At 59.2% G+C, this 18,778-nt stretch overlaps 4 protein-coding genes across 4 annotated transcripts; all 4 read right to left on the bottom strand.

Annotated features, from left to right (window-relative positions):
- Positions 1-526: 526 nt before the first annotated feature.
- Positions 527-4,123, bottom strand: LMXM_32_1010 (putative calcium-transporting ATPase; the record flags this gene model as incomplete). The annotated part of the gene is made up of 1 exon (XM_003878302.1): positions 527-4,123. The coding sequence occupies one exon, from the start codon at positions 4,121-4,123 to the stop codon at positions 527-529; it is 3,597 nt and encodes a 1,198-aa protein (XP_003878351.1).
- Positions 4,124-7,336: 3,213 nt separating this feature from the next.
- On the bottom strand, positions 7,337-10,402 carry LMXM_32_1000 (hypothetical protein, unknown function; the record flags this gene model as incomplete). Its single annotated transcript, XM_003878301.1, has 1 exon — positions 7,337-10,402. One exon carries the CDS (start codon positions 10,400-10,402, stop codon positions 7,337-7,339), a length of 3,066 nt encoding a protein of 1,021 aa, XP_003878350.1.
- A 3,025-nt stretch (positions 10,403-13,427) lies between these two features.
- LMXM_32_0990 (hypothetical protein, unknown function) lies at positions 13,428-13,859 on the bottom strand (the record flags this gene model as incomplete). The annotated part of the gene is made up of 1 exon (XM_003878300.1): positions 13,428-13,859. The coding sequence occupies one exon, from the start codon at positions 13,857-13,859 to the stop codon at positions 13,428-13,430; it is 432 nt and encodes a 143-aa protein (XP_003878349.1).
- Positions 13,860-15,180: 1,321 nt separating this feature from the next.
- On the bottom strand, positions 15,181-15,762 carry LMXM_32_0980 (conserved hypothetical protein; the record flags this gene model as incomplete). The annotated part of the gene is made up of 1 exon (XM_003878299.1): positions 15,181-15,762. One exon carries the CDS (start codon positions 15,760-15,762, stop codon positions 15,181-15,183), a length of 582 nt encoding a protein of 193 aa, XP_003878348.1.
- Positions 15,763-18,778: the final 3,016 nt, after the last annotated feature.

Raw genomic sequence — 18,778 nt, 5'->3', positions numbered from 1 at the left:
CCTCTTCGCTTCCTTTGCTTGGTCGCTATGATGGGGATACCGGGAAAGAGAAAAGCTGGGGAGAAGAACACAGAGAGTGGGACATCAGTGAGTGCGTACATCATGGCTTTCCATATATATATATATTTTTCGCTTTCGAAACAACACGCATGACAAGCACACCTTCCAACTCCCCACCCCCGCCCACAACCAAGGAGGAGTGGGCGACACAAAAACACAAAAGACGAATCCGTACGACATAAAAACAAAAAGGCTCAGTCAAAGAAGGAGATCAGCGAGACGACGAAAACACAAAAAAAACGGCGTGCCGCTGGGGTGATGCGCTCCCCCTGCCACTTCAGCAAGCGCAGTATGCGGCTCCCTGACACGCGCACGCGAGCACCCTTCCTACGCACACATGAAGGGAGAAAGCTGCAAGCATGACAGGCGACAGCGCGTAAGTGGCACCACGGCAGTTGAGGGAGACGAGAGTGCAGGCGAGAGGTGAAAGAAGTGCAGGAGGCGCCCTGAGCAGACCCGAGAACCGCTACCTCTTTCCCTTGAGCCTACCGCTCTTCACACTGCGCCGAAGCCGCGACAGCAACCCTCGCGAGCACCCGTCGCGCGGCAGCACGCGTTTCGAGTAACGGGCATAGATCAAGCGCGAGATGGCGCCTACTGGCAGGGTGCCGCTTGCGATGAGGACAGAGTAAAACCACTCTTGCGCTGTCAGAGGCACCGTGGACATGATCTTGCCTCCAACCTCCACAATTATAATCTGCAGCACGACAATGATGCCGACAATAACAAAGAGCACGGCGCTGTCCGCCCAGTTGGAGAAGAAGCCCTCGCTGCGGTGCAGCAGACGCGCGTTAAAGAAGTTGAAGATCTGCATCCACACAAACGAGTTAAAGAGAAAGCAGATGTGGGCGTCGCTGAAGTAGCGCGGGTCGCGCGGCGGTTCCCCGGTGGACGGCAGCGGTGTCGTATGTCCCCGTGCGCTCAGCAGGACATTTCCGTAGCCGAGCAGGAAAAGCTGACACATGACCTGGAAGGTGCTCTGAAAGCCGATCTGGAACCACATGCTCGGCACGATGATTGAGGTATCCTTTGACTCGGGTGGCCGGGAGAGGAGCATCGGCTCACATGGCAGCTCCGTCGCCAGCGCGAGGGCGGCGAGCGTGTCCATGATGAGGTTCAGCCAGAGGAGCTGCACCGGCCTCAGCGGGGACATGTTCTGCTCGCTCATGATGGCGCCACAGAAAGAGACGACGCACGCCGAAAAGTTCACTGTGAGCTGAAACTGCAGAAACTTGCGAATGCTGTCCTTCACGTTTCGGCCCCACATGGTCGCCTTCACCATGCCAATGAAGTTGTCGTTCAGCAAAATGATATCGGACGCGCGCTTCGCCACGTCGCTGCCGCCGTTCATGGCGAATCCGACGTCGCTGAGCTTTAGTGCCGGCGCGTCATTGGTACCGTCGCCGGTCATTGCAATCACCGCGTTCGGGTCGATGCGGCGCAAGAGGGAGAGCAGCCTTTTCTTGTCCATCGGCGTGGCGCGAGCAAGGATGCGAATGTACGGCAGGTACTGCTGGAGGAGCTCCGTGTCGCTGAGCTGCCGAAAGGTTTCTCCGTCGAGGGCGTAGCCACTATCTATGAGCTGCTGGGGCGACGCATTCGCTGCCGGTTCCTGCATCATCCACGCTGTTCGGCCAAACGCACCGTCCAAAAACTGACCCTCGACGTCAGAGGCGGCGCCGCTGTTTTCGTAGTGGAGCAGCGACGTATTCACGAAGATGGCAGCATCGCTGTTCTCCGTTGGGCTGAACCCGTTGTCTTTACCGTTTGCGAGCGTAGCAGCAGCCGACCAGCTAGGCGCCTCGGGGTTGCGCAGGGTGCGATTGCCGTCCGGCAGCGGCGAGGCCCTCAGCGCGCCACTGTTTGAGCCGCCGCGAATCAGCCCACAGCGGCGGGCAATATTGATCGCCGTGAGCGTGGCGTCACCGGTGATCATGATGACGCGCAAACCCGCTCCGAAGCACTGGCTCACTGCGCCAGGCACCTCCGGCCGTACATCTTCCTCAAGGCCGATCATTCCGATCATGCAGAACTCGCCGTCAAACGCGGTAGCCGCGCCGTGCTGCAGCTGCTGCGGCTGTTGGTTCCACAGGTTCGCCTCTGCGGCGCCGTGCGCATCGCTGAAGGCGCAGCAGATAGTCCGCAGCCCCGATTCGGTATAGTGCGTCAATGCCTGCTCATGGCACGCCTGCAGCTCAGACGTCAGCGGCACCGGCACACCCTTATCGTTGATGTACGATGTGCAGCGCGCCAAGATGACCTCAGCCGCGCCGGTCGCGTAGAGCCGCGTGCGGCCCCCTCCGTTGCCCGCACCAGCTGGCGGGGCGACCTGTCGCAACATGCACAGGCTCATCTTGCTGTGCGAGCTGAACGGGTAGCGACGGCACCGGCTCGGGTCCTGCATCGTGGCCAACATGCAGGCCTGGGTGCTTCGGAACGACTGCACATCCTGCTGTGTTGTGTGGTTGCTCGAGCAGCGCATGAGATGGCAGAGCCACAACAGCGCCTCGCTCGTCTTGTTGGTCGCGCGCCGTACATCTGGGTCAACGGCGTTGGCTACAATACAATCCAGCAAAAGCTGCACGCTCGAGGGAGGTAGGGGAACGGTGATGGCTCTACTGGGAGGTGCGCGCGAGAACGGGCTTTGCCCGAACCCACGCGGCGGCGGTGGCGGCGCGAACGTGTGGGTATGTATAGAGCGAGTGGGTAGCGCCGCTGGTGACTCCTCGTCGCCAAAGGTTGGGAGGTCGCCCCCAGCGACGGGGTCGGCGTCCGCTACTGCGTACGTGACCGCGGACAGAAAGATTTGCTTTACTTGCATCGTTGGGGCCGTCAAGGTGCCTGTCTTGTCCGTGCACAGCACTGTCGCCCCACCCATGGTCTCGCACGCTGCCAAGTGGCGGACAAGGTTGCCATCCTTCAGCATGAGCCGCATGCTGTAGGCGAGGGAGATGGTGACCGAGAGCGGTAGGCCCTCCGGTACGGCGACCACCACAATGGCAATCGCCGTGGTCAAGTTTTCAAAGAACTTCATGGCATACAGTCGGCTGCCGTGCACAAGGAACATGAAGAGCTCCTTGACGAGAAGCGCTGTAAACGTGAAGACGGCCGCGCCAATGCCGAACTTGCCGATAACCTCCGCCATCGCCTCGAGCTGGTCTTGAAGCGGCGTGTTCGTTTTTTCCGTTGACTGAATGGACATGGCAATCTCGCCCGAAAAGGAGTGGGGCCCCACCGCGCAGACGAGCGCCACTCCCTCAGCTGACCCGTCCAACAGCGACGACCCGCTAATGAGAAAGGGGTCTGTGAGCGCCTGCTTCACCACGTCATCGTTCTCCCCGGTGACGCTACTCTCGTCCGCCAATATTGGGCCGAGGCTGCCCAGCAGCACGGCATCGAAATTTAGCTGCATCCCGGAGTTAACCTGTACAACGTCCCCTACGACAATATCCGAGCTTGGCACCTCCAGCGCCACGCAGGCGAGACCGTCCGTCCCCGTCACGGTGCCGCCACCCCCGCAGCCGCCGCTGGCGCTGCTGAGCGGGGCATAGCGCCACACTGTTACCCTGCGGCGCGCGGCGTTCTCAGCCCGCATCACCTCGGCAAACTGCTCCTGCTTACGGTAGTCGTTCACCGCATTCACAACTGTCACGATGAACACGGAGGTGAAGATGGCCGCCCCCTCGACCCAACCCATGGCGAGGTCAACCTCGCCGGTGCGGAAGTCTGGAGTAGTGATGCCAAGTATCATAGATACGAGGGCAGCGCCAATCAAAATTTGCACAACGCGATCATCCTGTATGGAGTCCTTCACAAAGTGCCAAATACTCTCCTTCGGCGGCTGGGATAGAACGTTCACACCGTATCGTATCTGCCGCTCTGGGACAGAGTGTGCTAGAATGCCGAGCTCACGGCGCTGCACCGCGGCACTGCGCTCCTCAGTGGAGCACATATTCACGGCCGGCGAGCCTGCTGGAGAGCTTCGCACGTTAAGTTCGTAGAGTAGTCCACCAGGGCCCTTGTGGTCGTTCGTCAGGATGTCGATCCGTTTATGGCCAATCATGTCCGATAGCTTCACAGAACCTCCATTACTCCTACCAGCGCCGGCACTGCCGGTACACACAAAAACATCCCCCTTCTCCATCAGCGGCAGACAAGAATGCGCGATCGACCAGAGAAGGAGCGGAGAGGGGCTTTGGTTAAGTCGAACAGATCTACGACGAGGTGGGGTGGAGGCAGAGCAGAAAAAAGAGAAACTGTGAGGTGTGCGAGCCGAAAGATCGAGGCGAGTATGAGAAGAAAACAGAGCCGGGACCAAGCAAGCATAGGTAGGTGCAAAGTAGAGAAGAGGAGTGTCTCCGATAACGTAGGTGAGATGCGCTCGCACGGACCGACACCTGAGAAAAGGCTCAAGAGAGAGAGGGGCTCAGGCGCAGACAGCACCTCAACTTCAGAGCAGGAAACAAGGAGTTTGTAAGGGAGAAGAGACGGTGGGTAGGGGGAGGGGTTGCGAAAACTCGCCGCCGCCCCCGGCAGAAAACCAGTGGCGCTTATGTCGGCCGGCCAGTGTGGACCTGCGTGCGTGTGTGCTTCGCGGTGTGTGGGTGAGTGGGACGGGGCACGCTGCCCGTGCGACTACGTGGAAGGAGCTGCCGGGGTCAAACAAAACAAGAAAGCTTGACTAACGCATCCAAAAGAAAGAAAAGAGTGTGGGGAGAGAGTGCGGGATGCATGAGGCGGTGGGCAATGCATTACACGTGAAATCACGAGTAGGGGAGACCATGATGATGATGGAGGAGAGGGAGGTCCAGCGTCAGCCACGTAGGAGCAGGTGTAGCAACCACGAAGCAGACCGTTGGGAAGGGTGGGAAACATGCGAAAAAGAAGGGCAACCTTCGCAGCGGATGCACACAATAGTAAACTGAGCACAATGGCAGAGGTAAGGCCGCCGACAACCGCGCGCGCTATGCATTTCTTTTTTATTTTTCGTCGGTGTCCCCTTTTCGGAGCTGAAAGACCGTAACGGCACCGAATGCACCCGTGGTAGGACACACACAGAGACGCGCGTATGTGTATACGCCCATGCGCATTGGAGCCACACAGATCGGTCCACGCGGGGGGGGGGATCAGGGAAGCGAACCAAGAACGAATGGGCCCGACGAGGAGAGGGTGAAGAGCAACACACGGGAAAAGAAGGGACGTGCCTCGGCGTCAAGCGCAGGCACACACCTGCAGGAATACTCGACGCCGCCGAACACGCCACCTCTTGCGAGCGTTATGCTCGTCGACGCTTGCAGGTTCAGCAAGGTGGGGGTGTGGTGGCACGAGTTAGGCAGTAATGCCAGAGGGCAAAATATCACCGTCAACGCTGGTGGGAAAGGGAGGAAGGTGCACCAAAGCAAGTACCAACGCCGTGCGTGCACACACACAACGGTGTCTGCCAAACATCCGTGGCGAAAAAAACAAGCAAAACAAAGGAAGAAGCGTGAAGAGCGAAGACGCAGAGGCTCGCGCGCTTGAGATAGACTCAGCGAGACCGACTGACCGACCAACAGGAGGGGGGAGGGAAGGCGAAGAGCATTACCTGGAAAGATGCAAAACAGCAACAAACAAGCACAGGAAGAAACGAAACAGCCACCGACTCGCACACCTTTCGTGAGGTGAGAAGTCTGCCTGCACACATGGATGGGAGAAAGAGGGACGGGGCAGAAGACGAGAGCCAGCGCAAACAGCACAAGAGCACAAACGGTAGAGAAAAGAGCGCACACACACGCACACACATAATACACATCTTGATACCGACACACGCATACATCCCCATGCGCACAGATATACAAAGGAAGACCACCATACACATGCCTGCGGAAGCAGGAGAGGGGAACGAAAAGAACGCACACGAAAATGTGAGGATGGCGCGCGTACAAGACGGTGGTGGTGGCTGAAGAGACACACACGCATATACTCGTGACGATGCAGCTGCCAGTGGTGTTTTTTTATTGCAACCTGTGTGCAATGCTCTGCCGTACCAGCACGACCTCAACGCCGGCCCCATCCCCGCCCTGCCTCAGGTCCCCACCAGCGTGGGACAAAGCATGCCACAGGCACGCACGCGTCACACCAGATGCGCCGACTCGGCTTTGTGAGCACCGCCCCCCACCGCCCTCAAGCGCTGCCCCCTCACCCACCGCCTCACAGCCGCTCCCCCGCTATGCCGGCTGCCACCCCTGGTGCATCCCCTCCCCTCGAGGGGAGTGGGTGGCTCAGGCTTCCCCACACCAGCGGGCAGTGCGAGGGCCAGGTGGTGGGATGCGTTCGCGTCACGCGGACACTCTGCCCATCATGTGGAGAGTGCACACGTGCGTTCGCGGCTGCAGATCACCCGGACGCCACGCCGTCCAGGAGCTGACGGTCCGCGATCAGCAGCGATGCACCGCCCTGACTGCGCTGAGTCGCAGGCACTCGGCCCTGTCGGCGCCAGAGGTGGCTCGGCATTGGGCAGGGATAGGAGATGGGGGAGGAGGATGCCGCTGGGCCTTGAAATGCCACGTACCAAGAGGTTCCCCCCTCCCCCGTTATCAGGGGCGCATGCCAGGGTGACAGAAGAAAACGGAGAGGAGGCAGCGGTGGAAAAGCAAAGGAGTGCGCGTGCGTGATGGCGTGGAGGATTTTCCGTTTTGGAGGGCAACAGGCAAAAGAAAACGTAACAAAAAAAGCATACTCGGTCGATCGTGGCGGGTCTGCGGTGCCGGTGAAACGTTCGGTGCCTGCATCTGCATGTGAGTGCATGTGCATGGGTGACATCGCCTTGAAGGCCCTTGGACTCGTGCCGTGTCGTCGATGGCCGAGGCTCCTGATGACAACCGCCCACCCCCAAAATGCACCGCAGAGTGCATACACGTACCCCCCCCATACACACATAGAGGAGCACCCAAGAGTAGCCAAACGACAAAGCCAAAGCGTGATACCGACTAGCGCCACACTCTGTTCTCTCCCCTCGTCCTCTGGGTTGGTGTTCTCGCCCTCCTCTGCACTTTACCCTCCCTCTCACGCCTCTACTTAGGCATGGACAACGACGCTCGGTAGCACAGGCAGCCGAGAAACAAAAGAGAAGTCTCGTTGCACCGCTACTCCGGGTCGGAATACCTGGCAATAAGATAGCCTCGGAGCAGAGCAAGCAGCAGGGCGGATGCCACCTCCATCAACGATACAGCGCTTCCCGCACGCACAAGGAAAAGTGCACATGGCACAGAGAAAGAGGACCACACTACTGCGTCACCTAGATAATCTCGAGCTTGCGCCGACTGGGGTCTTTCAAGTACTGTGGCGCGTACTTCAGAAAGAGTTCTTGCAGTTCGTGAAAGTACACCTCCTGCGCAGCCCGCAGCACCTCCTGATCCTTCTCCTTTTCGAAGTAATTCGCCGGGTCGGTGTACATGCGCTGCAGCTCGGGCGGCAGCTCGAAGTAGATGGGTCGGCCCACGACTGTAGCACCCATGACGCGGTGTGGGATGATGTTCTTGAGGATGGGCAGCGACAGACCGAACGTATCCTGGAAGAGGCGCTGCAGAACTTGGATCAAACGCGAGAGGCGGCTGACGGTGGAGGGCGAGGAGGCCGCCACCACCTTGACCTCCGTCTTTGCTGCGTGCTTCTGGGCTAGCTGCTTGGAAACAGAAGGGAGGCCGTCCTGCGGCTTCTCCGATAAACTCGTCTCGTGGCTTACCATTGTCGCCGCCTCGAGCTCCCTCAGCGAGGCTGCGGTGTTGCCGCTTTCGTGTCGTTTTTCCAAGGATAACGCCTGTACGTGCAGCGGTGTTGGCGACCGCTCATTCCGGCCCCACGCCTCGCCCTCTTCCCTCAGCAGTCTCCTCCCCCGATCCTTCCATGATTCGTGTTGGTGCACCTTGCAGAGCGCTTCGGCGATGGGCGACAGCGCTGGGGACGTGAATGTGGTGCCGCTAGGAGGTGGCTGGCAGGGAGGGCTCACGATGTTCGGTGGTGTGGTGCCTGTGGATGAGGTGTTATCACCGCCGCGGTTAGTTGGACCCGAAGCTGAGGTGCCATCGCCGCGTTGTCCTGCGGTCGGGCCATTCTGGAGCGGGTGACGGTGCATCCGCTGCTCCTCTTTCGACCGCGGTGACGCATTGGGCGCCGTCTGAGGTGCCACTCCGTCGCCGCTCATGGAGTCTGGTCTCGAGAGAGCGTCTGCCACCGGCCCCTGCCGAGACATGTATGTCGAACCCTCGTCGTCGTCAACTGGGGTCGCGTGCCGCGTGGTGGCGGAGCTGCGCTGCTCAAAATAGTCCGTCTCCCCAAAGGTGTACACGGGCACGAGCCCACTCTGTGTGTGGATGGTCAAGCGCAGAAAGCCTTTGCGGCGTCGCAGCAGCAGACGAGCAGGACCGTGAGCCGAGGATAAAAGAGCCTCGGAAGCGCCACCCGGGAACAGCAGCAAGTGGTTGAGGTCATCAGGATAGGCGCTCTCATCGTACTCGTCGTCGCTGGCATCGCCGTCGCCTATGCCACAATCTTTCGCACCCGTGGTGAACTCGACTTTCCGAGGGAAGGCCGGCGTGACAGGAGGCACGCCCTCTCGCTCCCGCTGGGTGCTGTTGTTGTACAGCAACACACGCTTGCACGTCTCGTACGAGGCGTCCATGTAACCGTAAAACATGTAGACTTCGCGCATGAGGGGGACATAGAAGGGGAAAGTGGCGACCACGGCGCGTATGCGAATCTTGATTTGGCGGCGCAGAGCCCTGGCGCGTGTCGAGGCTGCACCGGCGCCGGCTTCTTTCTTTAGGGATGCGGCATCACGCTTCGCCTGCGCGGTGCGAAGGCGCCGGCGGTACACCTCCGCGTCCGCCGGCGTCACTGGAACCGCCTCGTCCTTATAGGGACGAAGCACGAATTTCTTGAAGAAGGGGTCGTAGACATAGTAGCGCCCCTTCGCGTACGCCATACCACCACCTGCCGAGTCAGCACCAGTCGAGCCTTCCACGGCGACGGTGGTTGGCGACCCAGAGGGGCCCAGAGTTAGGCCGGAGATGGGGGGGATGGCACGGGTGCTACTCGTTGTGAAGGTGTTCGCTGCGCGTGGCAGCGACGACGACGACTGCTGCCCCGGCTCTGAGAGCACCGAAATGTGCGGCGCGTCGCGAGGATGGAGTACCATATCGCGGTTGTCTAGAAAGAGCTTCTCGTCACGGTGTGTGATGTTGCTGATCATGTTCACGCAGCAGCACCAGGGAAGGATGCCGTGCGGGTGGGCAGCGAAGAAGTAGTGAGCGCGTCGCATCGCCGGCGGCTTTGGTGGCGGTGGCGGCGGGGGGCAGTCCGGCAACACCTCCGAGGAGGAGAACGAAACAGAGGACTGACGCGCATGCAGCTCGCCGGGCTGGCCGTTCACGTCACAACGCTGTTTCGACGGCGGCCTCGTCGGGGTGGTGGGGGTACGGCGGTGGCGCGGCCGCAGGAGCCTACGCTCCTCCTCGTCCCAGTCATCGCCGCTATTGTCATCGTAGCCCTTGTGCGGCTTTGTTGCCGATGCGTTACCCGGCGCTGTTCCGACGGTGTTGCCGGGGGTCTGCCTCCCGAGGCTGAGTGGCGACTCGTGGCGCTCCATGGAGGGCACAGCTGTGAACGGCGTGTCCGTCGGGGACGGTACGTCATTTGTCGAGGCGGAGATAAAGAACGGGTTGTGTCGGGTGGCTGAGACCACACCAAACGCGCGCATAGAGGTGTGGCCGCTCTCCGCGGCCTGACCTCGCTCACCGGCCCCCGCCTCACCTGGAAACAGGAACAGCGGCAGTGGGCCATATGCCGGCACCAGCTGCAGGGAGAAGTAGCGTTTCCACAAACGGCACTGGCAGTCGACGTACCGCCGGTACACGCAGAACTTGAACCAGTTCACCGCGCGGTCAAACCACCGCTTGTTGTGCCGCTTCAGGCTCACATCCTTATCCCGGTGATCCAGGTAGACAAAACGAGCGTACCACACGAGCGCGACACAGCCAAGGCCGAGTATCAGCTCAGCAAGTGGAACCGGGAAAAGCGCCTGACAGTGTACTTCCATAGGAGCCGCCTTGTTGGTGCTTCGGCAGTGCCGATGAATCCACAGCAGTACCCTCGGCACCATCACGCGCAGGTTGCAGTACCAAAACGCGAAGGTCGGGACCGCGAGTGTGAAGAGGAAGACGAGACGGATATTGTCATCGGCAGAGAGCTGCTTCTGATCCCACGCCGAGGTGACGCCGGAGGAGGCGGGAGGTGTGGACTGGGCATCCGCTGCTGCAGCAGGCTGGCCATTGGCCTGCAGCAGCCGTTGCCGCTGCTTTTCCATATCTGCCTTCCGCCGCGCCTGCAGGAACAGCTCTCTGCTTTGGCTGTAGGGGGAGACAGGACTGCCGAGGGCTAGCGTCCCGCTGTCCGACGTGGCCGAGTTCAGCGCCGCATCTGTAAAGGCCGGCGCTGCCCTGCTGCGCTTCGCTAGCGAGAAGGGCGACTTGCTGCCACGAAGGGCGATGATGAAGGAGCTGCGGATGCCCTTGCCCGGGCCCTGCGCTGCAGGAACCGCGCCGCCGCGCAGGATGGCGCCGTTGCGCAGAAAGGAGAACAGCGGCAGCACCACGACAGCGACAAACAGAAGAAGAAAAACCGTGAACGACATTGTTGGTTACCAGTCGAAGAGAACCACAGAGAAGCACGTGCGCCTCTGCTCGTGGGGCTGACGGGGCTTTCCCCGCTCGTTCTTCCGCGTATGTTGCGCAGCGGCAGCGGTGTTTTCTGTGTAAACCACACGCATGCCCAGTCTACGACACACCGTCGCGACTCCACGACAAGAGCGAAGAGGAGCAGAGCGGAGGGGACGATCCTTTTTCTCGAAGACACACACACACACATAGTTGAGTGGGTGCCCAGCCTCTCCTTCGTGGATGCAGGAGCAGAAGTTCGGTGAGCGTACAAGCGAGTGTACGGAGGAGGTGTAAGTGGTGAGCAGCAAGAAAAAAAGGGCACGCAAGTCCTCGCAATTTGCCAACCCCCGCCCCCCGCTCTAAGATGTACCGCACCGAGCAGGGAGTGTATTGGATGCGTGAAATGCAGGTTTCGGATACCTGTGGTGACCGATGGGACGGTAATATGACACCCCCACTCGGCTCCCCAACGAATGGGGGCGGGAGGAGTTTGACAGAAACAACGAGATGGTTGCGCGCAGCTGTGGAGTGATCGAATGAGAGCGCTTCGCACGTATCTACGCAGCCGCCACACGCAGCCGCATGCGTGATGCCGGACAAGGGGCAATGCCGTTCAGCACGCGCGTGCGATGGCATACGGCAAGCAGGGAATGCGTGAGAGAGAGAGAAAGATGAGCAGTGTGGAATTAAGGGGCGAGAAGGGGGAGGCTGTGATGAGCAGCAGCGCACATTCACGACCGTACCAGTCGAGATCCCTTTGACAGTCAAGGGTCGTGACCGGGAGTGCGCCTTTTGGGTGCTCGATGAGCACTTCGCATCTCTGCCTCGCCACCCCTACATGCGTCTGCGCCAGCTCCTGCTACCGCAGAGTGTGTACCTCTCGCTTATCCCAGGTGGCGAAGGGAAAGCTACTTCCTCGACTCGTCCACGTCACTGGCGAAAACACACACACACATACAAAACAGAAACATGTGGTGATGGGCAGGGGAGAGGAAGGCGCTGGCGGCACCTCCTCACACCTGAGTGGCCATTGCGCTCCGTCTTTGTCAACGTGTTTCCTTTTTCGTTTGTTTTGCTGTTTCGCGTGGCTCCGTTTTTTTTTATTTGGCTGCTCGGCATATCGAAAGAAAACAGAGTTGGGGGCCCAGGCAATGACGAGGAGCCTAATATATGATCCCAAGCGAATGGCCTCAACGATGTCGCTGCAAGCGGAACAGGATGAAGATGACGCATACCCGCCCACACGCAAAAAAAAGAACCCTTCACACACACACACACACACACACACACGGAGTCTCATCGCATGGAAGACATGCCTTTTTTTTCGTGTACATATACATACGCGGGAGGCTTGCGCGCGTGTGTGAGGGCAACAAGTTCGCGGAGCCCCGGCGCCTTCTGAACCCTCCGTGTTTGTTGGTCTGTTTCGCTGAGCTCTCGCCATTTCCATCGCGCCAGCACCTTACCATATACCGGGTTATAAAACCATCACCGCGAGCCGCCGCGGTCCAGGGGACGCGCGAGACGCCAAAAGACAAGAGACTACGAGGTGCGGCTGCCGATCTTGGTGCTCAGGCTGTTCTCCTTTCCTTTCTCCGACGTCCCGCTTCGTCGGTGGCCCTTAGCAGAACATGCATAGGCCCATTTTCACCAAAGATCGAGCAAGTGCGCGGGTGCGTCCGCCTGACTCAGTGCGCGAGAGAGATGAGACGTCTGTGTGTGTGTGTGTGTGTGTAAGGGGGAGGTGAGGAGAAGGTGCCGCCTGCCGAAGGGATCGAAGAAAATGAAGACAGAAAAAAGAACCACTAAACACACGGAAAAAGGCGTATCTGTAAAACACATCGACACAACAGAAAGACGCAACAACACCGAGAGAGAGAGAGAGAGAGGGGAGGGGGGCGTGACGAACAGGCATACATCCTCACATCCACTCACAGACGCCCGAACGGCGCGTGCAACAAGGAGGCCTTCTTGTTTATTTTTCTTTTGTGTTTCGTTGGGATTGTTTTATGGGTCCCAGAAAAGAAAAAAGAATACGACACACATGTATTTACATCCAAGATGTGTTTGGTGAGGAGGTGAGGGGGTGAAATGGGACGTTGCAGACGAAAATGCTCGTGTGCGTGCGCGTGAGGGGCGGGGGTGGGGAGACGCAGAGCGCGACTGTCTGGAGCGGCAGACCCACGAAAAGACAGCACATAAATGTGATGGAGGCAAGAGCGCCAGTGACATGACATTTGGGGGGGGGGAGGAAGGCGAAGTGAAGCGACGAGAGACTTCGACACGAGTCACCATGCACACACCCGCACAAGCGTGCCGATACTAGGCAGCTGCACAGATACCATTCCTGGATAAAAACGAAAGAGAGTCACCGCAGAAAAAGAGTGAGCGAGTGGGTCGCTGGGACGTGCCACGGCAGTGCGTGGTCCCAAAGAAAGACCAACAAAGGACCTAGAGGAGATCGGGCAAAGAACACACGGACGCAAGCCAAACGACAGCTCCACGTGCATAGGAAGATGCGGAAGGGAAGGGGGTTCGCTTCAGCCCTCTCTGTGCTTTTCCGTTTCCTGTTTGCGTGTGTGTATGCAGGCGCTCGGATACACGGGGAGGCCGCGCGCGACCTTGCCTACATTTCGCTCCTCTCCCTCGCTGTTCCTTTTCATCCTTTTGAGTTTACGCGGAGTAGATCTGGAACCAAGTATAGAGGCCACCCAGCAACACTCGAACCGAGTCCTTCGTTGGGGGAGCGGCGTGTGACATCTCGTACTCGTTGATGTACTCGCGCGCCGCCAGATCATCCACGTCGGGACTTTGCGCAGACACGAACACCAGCATTTGCGCTGCGTGATTCGTGTGCGGGGCCGCCTCGTCCACTAACTGGGCAAAGTTCAGCTCTTGGAAGGGCTTGTTGATGCTCCCGGGGATGTGAAAGGAGGCGTACTCATCCGCGTTGCGCACGTCCACCACCACCACCACCGACGCGTGCTCAGGGGAGTTGAGAATCTTGTGCAGCTCCTCAGCAGAGATCTCTGCCGGGCCTGAGGCTGCGACGCCTGCCTCGATCTCAGCCGGCACCATCGTGTCGCGTTCCTTCAGCGATGCCATCGGATCTAGCGGGAAGGATCAGGGCGTACGAGTTCTGGCAGCCCCAGCGCTATGTATGTGTGCTTGCGCTATGGCGTGCGTCGAAGGTTCGCCTTCTGTTGTTGCCTTTTAGCTTCCTTTGTTGCGCGGACGAGCAGAGTGGATACAGGATCCGACTCGCCACTGTTGTTCTTCCTGTGGGCGCTGTTCTCCGTTTTGTGAGCGTGCGTGTGTGTCTTTCGTTTGGTGAGACGAGCCGAGCGCAACGTCGCGAGAGAGCGGGGGCGTTTGCTGGGTGTTTACTGTACGAGAGAGAAGATGGGGGAGGGGAGCAGAAAACACCTCATTCTCTGCTCATTGTGGAATATGTAGGTGGAGACTTCCCCAGAAAGCCGCAGATGCTGAGGAGGGGGAGCCGGATGCGAAAGGCGAGAGACGCAGCACAGGAGAGTTGCCTGTTCGGCACACGCACCAACACGAGTACGGACCCCACGAGAAGGGTAGAGGGACCGAAAATGGCGAGAGAGAGAGGGGAGGGGACACAAAACAGAAAGAACATAGCGCCGTCCTCACCATCATGATAAGCACATCAGCTAGGTGGCATACGCGCGCAGCCGTCTTGCATGCGCGGCTGCCCCATTCTGCATGCAAAGGTACTTGCATGCTCACAGGCAGACAGCCGCTAGCCCACATACCCAAAAAAGAAGGTGGCGCCGGTAATACAAGAGTACTTCTGCGCGTATGCGCCGCAGCGAGGCACTCTTGTACGCGTTGTGTGTGCCACCAACCTTCCTGCTTTCTTTAGCGGCCTTGCCGACATCAATGTGGGGGACACCTACACAGCACGCAAGAAGTTCTATGCGAGACGACGACCCACCCACACAGACCGAAAGAGAAGAACAAGAAACCGACGAATCAGGCGCACACACACACACATACGAGCGCAGACGCCATGCCGCGATTCGACCACGCACGCCAGAGACTGGACAGGGAAGGAGGTGATAAGCAGAGAGGAGCAGTGAGGGGTGCGGGAAGCCACGACGCTGTTCTGACGGTGCGGACGGAGAGCGATGGCCACGTGCAGCGACACCAGTGACAGTGGCGATACGACGCAAAGAGCAAGCGGAAAGGGGAAGGGGGAAGGAGAGTCGGCCACAGCGCAGCGGTGTTGAAGACCAGCTCTCCTCTGCGCAAGAGTACGCCCCCCCCGGTTGCGTTAGATGAGCCTCCGTGCACCACATAAAGATCTCCCCTTTCAGGGTGTCTCCGCTGTCACCTCATGCCTTACCCCTCCCCTTCGTGCCATCGCCCACCGGATTATAGCCCCCCCCTGTCCGGCGTTCTAGCGCAAGTAGTCCACCACCTGTTCCTTCTTCAGCTCAGCGTCCTCAGTGAGGTCGAAGTCGCCCTTGACACCGAGCAGCGTTCGCACCCCCTCCAAGTCGCGTTCGATAAGATATGAGGCCAGCTTTGCCGAGGCCAGTTGCAGCAGTTCCTCATAATTGAGGAGGGTTGCCGCCTTCACCATCTGCACCGTAATGAGCTCATCCCAGTCGGCGATGAAGGCACGATCCTTTGCATCGAGGTACTCCACCAACGGCAGCGTCATGGGACGCGGGATCGTGCGCGGCTTCACGACGTAGACGCGGTAGCACCCGTCCTCGCTGCCAAACGCTGACATGCGGAAGCGGTACGACATATGACGGCACACCCGCTCCAAGATGTCGCCGGTGAAGTACGGGAACGGAACCTCCACCTCCGTCGGTGGTAGCATGGGCGGCGGCGAGGGACGGGAGGGAGAATGCGTGGCCTGCGCCAAGGACTCCACCTGCGCAGTCGGCGTTGCTCTAACCGGATAGGCGGGGGCGGCAGAGAAGCTCGGCGAAGCGTTCGACAACGGCGTCGCCTCCACCGAGGCAGGCATGCCAGCTGAAATATCAACCGGCGGGTTGGCAGCTGGCGCCACAGGGAAGAAGTCCATCAAGTCTGGCACAGCTGCTTTCGCGGCTGCCTTGCCTACCAACGTTTTGGCGTCGTCACCTTCGTGCTGCTGCGGGTGAGGTGGCGGAAACGCCCCGCCAGACGTAGCTGGCGGGGTTGCGTCTGCTACCTCGAACAAGTTCTCCAGCTTTGTCGCCGCGTCCGATCCTTTGGGGCTCGAGGCATGAGGCAACGGGCTCTCGTCACCGACGAAACCGAGGCCAGGGCGACCACCGTCACGGTGCACCGTGGGTAGCACGTCTAGTCCGTCTAGCAGGTCGCGCAAGACGAAAGAGGCCTCGGTGGCGATGGCGCGCTTGACTGCAACGCGTACCCTATCGGAAGCAACTAAGATAAGGATCTGCCCAGCAGAGACGAGCGTGCTCGGCGTCGGCGATAAAGAAGGCGAGCGCAACGCCATGGCGTCGTCGTTGTTGCCCGAAGCCGACTTTGTTTGCCTGTGGGTAGGCTCGTACTCGACTGTTTGCGTGGTTTACCTGCCACTACGCAGCACGCCTACAGCCTCTTCCTCTTTTATGGTCTTGGGTGAGGGCGCGATGCGTGTGAGCGAGTGTGTGTGTGTGTGTCTGTGTAAGAGAAATTCGTGCAGGAATGCCTCTGTGGCTCACCCACCCATCAGGCACCCAGACACACAAAGAGGGAGAGACACGCGAGTGCTGGAATCCTTTGCTCTCGTGCCCGTTTCTGTGTTGATGTTGACGGGTTCGTGCGTTCCCGGGAAATGTGCGGCGGAGCGCGTGCACGTGAGCACACCGCGATAGTTTTTTCTTGGTTCTCGCAGTCCCGTACCGTTGGCGAATCTCTCCCACAGGCGATGGCAGCGCCGCTGCGAAGAGACTCAAGACAGGAGGAGGAGGTGAGGTGGGAAAGAGCGGCGGTATCGAAACAGTTCGAAAAAAAGCCCGAGGGACGACAACGGCGCATTGAATCATTCATGCGCACGCGCGTGAGTGTGAGCGTCTTTGTGCGCACCGAGGCAGAGATGGCAAGGAAGCACACGCATAATGTGGCACCCTACTCAAGGCAAGGGACCACACGCCTCCCGCAGCACGCACGCGCCCGCTTGTCGGCAGTTCGACGGCTGCGGTGTGCAATCTACACAGAGCAGAAAAAAGCCCCCCTTCCCCCAAAGGAACGGCTCGGGCACGGCAACCATGGGTTCGCTTGGGGAGCACCGCAGGCGCGAAACAGAGGGAGAGGAAGACGCCGATGCATGCACCAGCACCACAACCACTACAAACCGTCGCACTTTGAGCAGCATCTCCTCTCCGCTCTCTTCTTCCTCAACCAGCGAGGTTGGCTGTGCGCAACACGTCCGGGGCCAGAATACACGCATGCACGATTCGTTATCGACTCTCTCCGCGTGGTGAGAGATGAGAGGATGGACATGCTTTCTCGTTGCTTAGAGACAGAAAAAAAAAGAAAAACGAACACAGAAACATGTAAGACAAGGTTAGATTCCGTATGAAGACACCCAAAGCAAACAACCGAAAAGTGCACCCCGTGTGGGCAAACAGACCCAGCTATCAGCCAACATATCACCAACCTTTACTCCTCATCGACATGCGAGCTGACGCACAACTTCCTCGGTAACACACGCGCGGAGGACAGAATGCGCGTGAGAGCGCGAAAGAGACGAACCCCTCACCACTACCACGACACGCACATGGAAGGGGGGGGGTGGGAGGGGAGGGGGCAGAGAGAGGCATGTGGCACACGAAAGGGAAGCGTTGGGACCTTAAAGTCGGTGGGACACCTGCTGCTCTCCGTCTTCTGCCGCCGTTGTATTTCGCTTATTTAGCCGCTGCACAGGCCTCCGCCCGACTCGATCATCCATCAGCGACCCACAGAGATCCCACGTGAACAACACACAACTCCGCCACATCCTTTTGCTCATCCAGGGGAGAGGCAACAAGGCTAACGGAGAGAGCGAGAGTGCCAGATAGCATCAGAGAGAGGCTAAGGGGGCGAGTGACTGGGAGGCGGAAGGCGGTCATTAGGCGGTCGGCAGACGAGCAAAGGAAAGGTGGAAGGGGGAAGGGGTGGGGCAAACTTGCTGGAGCAAGCACGTTAACTGCAGGGCCATTGAAGAGCTCACAATGAAAAAAAAGAAAACGCGAGAGGGCAACAATGGGAGGCGCCCGTCCGCTTGCTGCCATACGCTCTCCGCTCTCACGCACAACACGCACTGCTTTGCTGATCCGACAAGGCACGCGAAGTTGATAACTCCGTTGTCGGGGAGTATCAGTCAGATCCACTGCGCTCTTTCTGCTTGCGCATCGCACAGTAGACATTGACAGAGGAGGCTGGACGAGTGGTCAGGCGCAGAGCCCTGTAACGTCATTGCTCGGCAAAATCCTTAGGCTGAGCCACAGCAATACGTGTTCCTTGTGTGCGCACCAGCGTCTAGGGTACGTAGCGCCTGTGCGCGAGCACGCAGACACAAAACATTCAGTTTCGACAAGAGCAGCATTGTCGTCATGTGCACTCACACATACACACAAGCGTACCTGGTACGCTATGCTCGCAGCAGTAGTGCATCGACATCGCACGCTTCGCACCCCCTCTCTCTCACACTCGCCGATAGTGGCAGCGGAGACGAAGCGGGGGGAGGGAAGCAAGCAGCAGTGGCAAAAGGGATTGTCAGAGGTTGCTAGATGTCATGCCCTGCCTCACGCTCAGCTATCATCTCCCTGGAACTCTAGTGACACTTGTGACGTCATGTCCACTTCCCGTATCGTCCCCTACCCCCTTACATCCTCCCTCAGCCTCTGCCGAGTAGGCGAGAAGTGAGAGAGGATCTGAACATCACACAATGGCGTCAGCCCATTACCACACTCGGGCGGGAGGCGGAGAGTAACAGGAGGCGGGGGTGCGGTGCGGCAGACGGGGGTGGCCTAGAGGGAAAGAGATATCAAGATGCCGTAAGAGTAATACAC

This window comes from Leishmania mexicana, chromosome 32, assembly GCF_000234665.1.
Source record: "Leishmania mexicana MHOM/GT/2001/U1103 complete genome, chromosome 32".
Classification (NCBI taxonomy): Eukaryota; Euglenozoa; class Kinetoplastea; order Trypanosomatida; family Trypanosomatidae; genus Leishmania; species Leishmania mexicana.
The sequence above is the reverse complement of the archived record's forward strand: the minus strand, read 5'-3'. Positions and strand labels throughout refer to the sequence as shown.